Source organism: Cottoperca gobio, chromosome 2 (assembly GCF_900634415.1).
Source record: "Cottoperca gobio chromosome 2, fCotGob3.1, whole genome shotgun sequence".
NCBI lineage: Eukaryota > Metazoa > Chordata > Actinopteri > Perciformes > Bovichtidae > Cottoperca > Cottoperca gobio.
In genome coordinates, this window is record NC_041356.1 from 6,188,723 (window position 1) to 6,196,878 (window position 8,156).

Below are 8,156 nucleotides of genomic sequence, written 5' to 3' on the forward strand. Positions count from 1 at the left end.
AAACTGAATTCCACTTTGATCTCTTTCAACTTCATTACCAGTCGCGGCAGAGAGATCACCAAGCGTGCCACCTGACTATGTATTAAGTCTGGTATTTAGTGTATTCATAGCCCAGCATTAAGGATTTCATACAGTGCCTCTTTGAGAACTGACCTTGAAAATGTGAGACAAGAGAGCACTATAAAAAAACACTGAAGTTATGAGGACACAAAAGACAAGAAAGTCGCAGGCCCGATGTGCTGCTCTTTATTGAACAATGTAATTAAAAAGCATGATCCCTGACTATGGATAATCAAGAGATTAGAATTGCGATGCAACATCCTGTCTAGTATTAAAAACGTACTCAACCTGTGATGCAGTTACAGTGTCTCTGCATCGTCATGAGAAAGTAACTGCAACACAAACTAAATACAATTCAATCCGCATTTAAATTGACTTTATGTTGCTTTTTTTGTCCATGCATCTAAAATTATGCACGTTTGACGTTGCAACAAAACTTGCACATACCCTCCCTGCAAGTTAAAGAATATTTGGGCACAGTGGACATAAAAAGGAAGCGTGATTCTTTTTTTTTCATCATTCAGATGATTCATTCATTTTGCTTGATTGAGGGTTTATGCTGATATCTGATTGATTCACAAGCCTGTCAATCATCTACAGCCACGTGAAATTAGGTCTGTCTGCAGCTAATGATTGTACTAGACTACAATAGATAAATTAATTCAGATTTTCACAACCAAAACACACAGATCTCATTTCATTTGCACCATAAACTCCATTGGTAGTTCTTTTGGTAGTTACTTTTCAAAGTAAAAGTCCCATTATATGACCTTAGATTGAATGACCTGTACAGCTGGAGGTTATTTTTTCTTTCGTAGGCTGCAGTGATTGTTTCTGTTCTTAGAAACTGCTTGATCAGCATCAGGGGATGCCAGAATGGATCTGTGTGTGTGTGATAAAAGTTCCAGTTCAAACATCAGCTGAGCTCAGCAGCTCTGTTACTGATTTGCAACGTCTCCAGTTTACTCGGTCACCACACGTCCACTGCTGTGTACACATCACTAGATTTTTATTCATCCGTTCTGGCAGATCAACAAGCGTGATATGATCGAACATATCAGGAAATGACATAGTCTGACACTTTATCAAATGTGTCTGCAGCTTGTGTTTATGATGTTTTGCTCTTCTGTTCCTTCCTGAAGATCTATTAGCAAAGTATTCTCTGTATCTTTTTATGATTGCACTTCACTTGCTGATTTATTTATTGCGTTTCATAAAGGCAAAAATAACAGCACTCCAATACGTGCCCTGAGCAAGTGAGTAAAAGAAAAGGAAAACTGATGAATTTAAGTGACAAAGCTTCTATTAGAGTATAAGATATCATAATTTGACAGATGCAAAGACATAATGTTGACTTAATAAATCGATATAAATGAGCTTTTATAGTTATTATATATTTCTCTTCTGAGTTTCCATCCAGACTCTTCATTACATCATGAAAGCTCTCGCCCTGTGTAATGGAGCTTTAGCACCACTAGATGTCTCTAAAGTCTAAAGTCTGCATCTTGATGAGCCATCAAATCTGCAGTTATTGTTTTTAATACGTAATTAATAATTAAGGTCAAAGGTTTTTCCTTCTCTGATAATCCAACAGCAAGAGTTTGAAGGCCTTTGTTAGTTAAACGTGTTAATGCATTTATAAAGGCTCTTTTTCTGCAACCATCCATCAAGTTTTCATTGTTAATATGAATTTAAATGGAGTTTGGTCCAGAAGCTGTGCAGCACTTTTACAGCAGGTCAAAGGTCAAACAACCTAATGAAGCTAAAACAAACAAAGCAAGTGCAGCAGGTGACACTATCTGTCCCAAAGTGGCTTGTGTCCAACACACTGTGTCTCTTTACTTTGTTGTGTCTGTGCACCAGCTGGCTGCTGGATTTTGTTGGACTGCTCTGCTGTGTTTTTCTGCCGTCTGCAGAACAATGGCTGCTGACATACCGTGCTGTTGGTGAATCCTCTTGAATCATCAGCCGGCTGCTCATCAGCTAATAGGGTTAGTGCCAGACAGGCACATAGAAATGATACAAAGTCTTCTAAAGTGTCTAATTCACATTGTTTTAGGTGACTCCCCAAAGCACAAACGGCAGGACAGGCCGATAAGATAAGCGATAATTTCACATTTTTGTATCTTAAAATTAAGTTAATAACCTGTAGTTTATAACCAAATCTAAGTCTCACTATTGTTACCACAACAAAAGTTAATTTACTTGGAGTGTGTAGATGTTGCGCTTGTTAAATCAACTCTGTGCAACTATTTTACCTCAAAATGACATCGTTAATATCTAAAGGATTGAATGGATACATGAAACGTAACGCTCCCCAGAGGATGGACCTTATAAGGCGACACTGTTCTCTCTCTGTGCTGTCTATTTGTTCCAAACAAAAAACATCACTCGCATCCATTGTGCTGCGGTTTGTGTGCCTTTATTTGCAGGTGAGTTAGGTTCAGGGTAATGAGTGGAGCAAGGTGAGAAACAGGAAGTGGTCTGGTTTAAGACGAGTCCACAACACGTCTAATGGAGCCCACAGACGGATGCAGGGCGCCCCACTCGGTGTGTCGTCTGTACTCGCCCTTCTCCAGCACGTACTGGTGCCCCCTGTAGTTTGGATGCTCATAGAAAACCCAGATGCCGTCCTGGATGTGAGCCGACTGAACGTCCCGGTAGCGCCAGCGGTCCAGCAGGTTGGGAAGGTCCTCGCTGAACTCGATCATCTGGCCGCCGAAGTCTGGACGTTCGTAGATGCGGATCCTGTGTGTGCTGGAAGGCTGGAACATTGAAGAAGAAAATTATAACGTGTTCATTAGTGAGTGTAGAAGTGCTGGGGGAAGGTCTTTAAACTTTTGGACAGCACCAGGCTCGCTGTTTCCTCCTGTCTCCAGTCTTTATGCTAAGCTAAGCTAATCATCTCCTGGCTCTGGCTTCAGTCATTCAGTCAACTCTTTTTTGTGAGCTTGTATAATCATGTCATCATACTGTTGTATTGGTTGTGTGTACTTTTTACTCTGTATTAAAAACATGATTTTTGCATGACAATAACTTTTGGTAGAAAGTAAATAAGTGTATTTTCCTAAATGTTGAACTATTTATTGAACTTTTCATATTTTGTATTCATACAGACCACTTTATATAGTAAATTGTGCATTTTGCATTATTATTATTGTACGAGTTACTACTACTATAGTAAAACTTGGATGTTTGTGACAGTATGGGATTAAATATATATTAAAACAGCACATTAGTATGTAATATAAGTACACTGGTATGACTGACAGGTGTATTGCTATGAAGCCAGGATTCAACCCCAGAAGATCAGCAATTTGGATATAAAGAAATAATGTAATAACCAGCTGCATGGTTGGTCTGAAATAATGTTTAAATTCAGCAAGTGATATGAACACCTACAAATTAAATTAAAAGTAAAAAACACACTTAGAGTTACATTTCTGGCTAAAAGCTATTTCCCAGGACTCACATGTCTGATAAGCCGACAGGAGCGGATGGTGTCATTGAAGCCGTTCCAGCTCTGGTAGTTGGGGTACTCCCCTCTCAGGAGGACGTACTGGTAGCCCTGGTATTGGGGTCTCTCATACATGACCCAGGCCCCGCCCTCCACCCGGATGGAGTTACAGCGCTGGAAGTGAGAGTTGAGCTCGGGACAGTCGCTGCTGCATTCATAGTGATGGCCCTTAAAGTTCTTGTCCTCGTAGAAGAAGATCTGCAAGCGGGACTCTGTGTTAGCCAGAACTTCTACAGTCAAACTACACTGAAGCTGAGACAAAGTTTACTATGATACCAATAATACCATCACTATTATTAAAGGATAATTACAGTTTATTAGCCTAATTCCTAGATCTAAACACTGGAGTTATTAGTGAAGTGTTAATAGTCTGAGATTGTCTTTTCATTTGAACTTTTGTTCTGTGTCTGCTGGATCTAAGGACATAACAATACGTCAGATTATGCTGCAATAAATACCGCAGCTCCGAGGGTTTACCGGAACTGGAGACATAAGAGGCATTTTTGTACACATGTTTAGACTTTGCAAAGGATAATTAAATACATTTGAAACGTTTTGTGACAAGAAAAAATATTAAACCATTAGTCTTTATCAAAGAGCACACAATGCCACTATCTTTCAATAATAATAATAAGAATAATAATAATAATAAGAATAAGAATAAGAATAAGAATAAGAATAAGAATAAGAATAAGAATAAGAATAAGAATAAGAATAAGAATAACTTTCAAACACAAAGTTACAGTGTTTACAATTAAAAAAAAGATAAAATAATCTACAACAAATACCATCTCCTAAGAAAAAGTCATAAAATAGAAGTCTTAAGAATGATATTTGTAAAGCAAGACACTGAGTGAGCCTCCCTCACATGCGTGCAGAAAGCTGAGGCGCGTCACATTGTTGTGTTACAGTACTCACCTTCCCCGTGCGCTCCATATTCACCTTATGTTCCTCCTCACCCGATAAAATCAAAAATCAAGGCCCCTCATTCACACTGCGTTACTGATGGTCCACTTTCTTATAAAGCCGGATGAAATGCACCGCCAGAACAATTATTTGTCATTCAAATGAGCTCTCCATTAACTTCGGCACGTCAGCTGATGCTGCAGTTGTTTTAAACCTCGACGCTGTTTGATTCTCCTTTAGGTGATGCTGTCACTGCGTTTTACAATTTCATGCTGTGATATTGTTTTATGTACTAAATACATAATATTTATTACATCATTTTACTCACTGACAACTTCCTATCAGCAGTCTGCATGCACATGCAGTATATGAGCAGCAAGCAGCATAAACACAAAATGATATTGCATTTTAAAAATAGATATAGGAAATAGACTAATATATTCTGAGTTTGTTTTTGTTTTACATCTACAGTATTTTATGGCCATAATGTGAATTTGAATTCTTAAATGAACTAAAATGATATCTTTTATACATTTTGTATGCTAAGCTACAAACAAACGAAACAAAAAAAAACAATAAAGATTTTTAATAATAATTGGGACAAATATAATTCAATAATTAAAGTTATATGGTATAAAAATATGTATAAAAATGAACCATTGAAGCATTATGTAAATGTGCCTATGTTTGAGTGCCAAAATAATTAACTGTGTGTTTAAAGAATGAAAAATGTGAAAGAAATAATAAGCAGCAGAATATATTGTCGTATCATGACTTTATTAAGATGTAGCACCTTTTAAAAGAAATGACATGTCTAGTGATCCTTAACCCGGCGGATGGATCCCACAGTGGGCTGCACGCCCCCCCACTCAGAGTACCGTCTGTACTCGCCCCGCTCCAGCAGGCACTGCCTCCCCCTGTAGTTCGGATGCTCATAGAAGATCCAGGCACCTTCGAACACTTTGCAGGCACGTTGTCTGCCGCCTCCATCGACTGGCTTTCAAACTTTGGCTTCTCCCAAACCTTCAGCCTCCACGAGTTGCCCACCTGGAAGAAAGAGACAAAGGACACCTGCAGAACATTTGTTACTAGTGATGCAACGTGTGCATGGTTTATAGTAAATGTGCTAATACGCTGCTCTGGTTTTATATAACTTATGTTCCTGATAATGCGACAGGACCTGATGGTAGTCTGGGTATTCTCCCGGGCTCTGTACATACTGGTAGCCCATGAAGTTTGGTCTCTCGTAGATTACCCAGAATCCTCCCTCCACTCTGATGGAGTTGCAGCGGCTGAAGTAAGTGTGCTGGAGTCATTATCGCACTCGTGGAATCGACCCTGGAAGTTTCTGTCCTCGTGGAAGATGATCTGGACAAACAAAATGTGGATTTTATATGAGCACATTTTTAATATACTTGCACACGTTTATCTGTAGAGATACTGTATGAACTGTGTTGAGCTACATTCAATATTTGGCACTAAATATGTGAAAAGTACCTTCTCCATAATTGGTTTTGTGTGTTGTATAAAACAGCCATCTCCAATATTCTCTTTACACAGAACAAGAACAATAAAACTGAGCACATGGTTTGCTTTGTGTGACCTGGATTATTCAATCCGCAACTCAAATATTTATCCAGGCTTATCACATTGTTCTGAAGCAGCGCATCCTGTTTCCCTTAACAATGCAAACGCAAAGTGAATCCCAAAGCGCGCTGACAAAAACAAGGGCACTGCCGGACATCTGGTTTGATATGAAACGCTTTGAGCTGAGTCAGCAGGAAGGCTCCAGAGACTTCACAGGAGATACAACCTGCATAACTCATTTATATCAAACAAGGTGAACTCTTGACCTGGGAAATAGTGGTTCATCTGTTTTAGTTTGATAAACAGCCTCACAAAAAGCTTAGTTAAAATATATTGTTGATCGTCAGTGAATTGCATTGTGGGAACAAACTAGCACTTAATAATAAAACTGTTTGTCCATCTAAATGTAGTAAATATATGTATACTGCATGTGTTCATGGTCCTCAGAGGATGAACCCTTTCCAGTTTGGACACTTTCATCTTAAATCCTCCCCCCTGAGTGTTCTTGGCTGCAGGGGACAAACTGCATATTAATTATTGTTCTTCTGCACTTCTCTCTGTAACGTTATACAAGTCATTGAAATAAGCTGCAGTAGTGTTTGTTTAAAAACGTATAACATATTTATATTCTGCCCTGAGATGACGTTTTATTATTGCATCATCTCAAGTTATCTACGATTTAATTCACGTTGTTACTTTCCTTTCTTTCTCCTCTATTCTAATCAAGACGAAGAGAAAAGCCGTCTCGACAAATCTTCACCTGAGATAATGAGACATTTAAAGGTTCACTCCACCAATTTTACTTGTCAAAGTTAATTTACTGGTTTGAGTTTGGAGCCTGCACATTTATAACAGGGAGTGTGTGTGTGTGTGTGTGAGGCCTGGAGGTTAAAGGTCGGGGAATTTACCAAGCAGGGAGGGTCCAACTAAATTATTGTGAGGACTTAAAGTCAAGATATCTTTATTTAATCTTCTTGTAATCTTTAATCAGTGCACCAAACCTACTGTAGTACCCCTTTAAGTTGTGATCATGAGAAAACAATGCTTCAGTGTTGAGATATATTTACAGAAAATCCATAAGAACAGTCAGATTTGATTGATTTATTTATATATCATGTATGTTTATTGACGGCGTCGTGTCAGCGTCGGCATCTGGAAAGGTCTTGAATCACTTTGTGGTCAAAGCTAAAGAGTTAAAACTCTGTGATCCTGCGGAAGGAGCCGACACCGGGCGAAGCTGCCCCCCATTCGCTGTGCTGCCGGTACTCGCCTCGCTCGAGGAGGTACTGGTGCCCCTTGTAGTTGGGGAGGTCATAGGACACCCAGGCACCGTCGGTCACCACACAGGAGTAAGCCTCGCGCAGCTTGTAGGAGTCGTACACTGAAGGACAGTCATCAGAGCACTCCACCATCTGCCCTCCGAAGTCTGGCCTCTCGTACAGCCTCAGCTTCCACGCACTGCCGTAAGCCTGGAAACACAAGACGTATAACTCTCGTTGGTACACACAAATCTGAGGCATTGAGGCTCGAGCCTTATCGCTGCTCTAATGAGAGGATCCTTTTGTTCTGGGAAAAATACAGTATCATCAGGTCACAGGCTGAATTTAAGAACATTAGCCAAAAAAGAAAATTGGCTCCTCAGCTGTCACAACATTTGAAACTCTGTTCTACAACTATCCAGAATACGTTGAACCTAAAGTCCTCTGTTGTATTCGACCTGCATGAGGACTCTCACATTCTTTATGGTGCGGCAGGATTTCACATTTTCGCTGAAGCCCATCCACTGCTGGCTGTCGGCGTACTCCCCAGGGCTGAGGATGTACTGGAAACCCTTGTAGTTGTGCCTCTCGTAGATCACCCACACACCGCTCTCCACCCTGATGGAGTTGCAGCGGCTGAAGTATGAGTGCAGGTCTCCACAGTCGCTGCTGCAGTTGTAGCAGCGACCCTGGAATTTCTTCTCCTCAAAAAATGTGATCTGTGGCAACAGAGGAAAAAGTATTCAGAGTATTTTCTGAACATGAAGATCTTAAAAGGACTTTTAAAAAGCATACGAGCTGTAGAGGTTTTATCTTACCTTCCCCAT

The 8,156-nt window shown here is 39.9% G+C and overlaps 2 protein-coding genes and 1 pseudogene across 2 annotated transcripts; all 3 read right to left on the reverse strand.

The window, feature by feature from the left end:
* Nucleotides 1–2,549: 2,549 nt before the first annotated feature.
* LOC115019357 (gamma-crystallin M2-like) lies at nt 2,550–4,513 on the reverse strand. The gene is made up of 3 exons (XM_029448882.1): nt 4,496–4,513; nt 3,533–3,775; nt 2,550–2,825 (listed from the first exon to the last, which is right to left on the reverse strand). Exons 1-3 carry the CDS (start codon nt 4,511–4,513, stop codon nt 2,550–2,552), a joined length of 537 nt encoding a protein of 178 aa, XP_029304742.1.
* Nucleotides 4,514–5,297: 784 nt separating this feature from the next.
* Nucleotides 5,298–5,989, reverse strand: LOC115021985 (gamma-crystallin M2-like; annotated as a pseudogene).
* Nucleotides 5,990–7,263: 1,274 nt separating this feature from the next.
* Nucleotides 7,264–8,156, reverse strand: LOC115021993 (gamma-crystallin M2-like). Its single transcript, XM_029452772.1, has 3 exons — nt 8,148–8,156; nt 7,806–8,054; nt 7,264–7,539 (listed from the first exon to the last, which is right to left on the reverse strand). The coding sequence occupies exons 1-3, from the start codon at nt 8,154–8,156 to the stop codon at nt 7,264–7,266; spliced, it is 534 nt and encodes a 177-aa protein (XP_029308632.1).

Excerpts from the sequence above, each read along its gene's own strand:
- LOC115019357 (XM_029448882.1), bottom strand. Across the intron at positions 2,826-3,532 it reads CCTGTCGGCTTATCAGACAT|CCTTCCAGCACACACAGGAT; the intron begins GTGAGTCCTGGG and ends TCAATGTTCCAG.
- LOC115021993 (XM_029452772.1), bottom strand. Across the intron at positions 7,540-7,805 it reads CCTGCCGCACCATAAAGAAT|GCTTACGGCAGTGCGTGGAA; the intron begins GTGAGAGTCCTC and ends TTGTGTTTCCAG.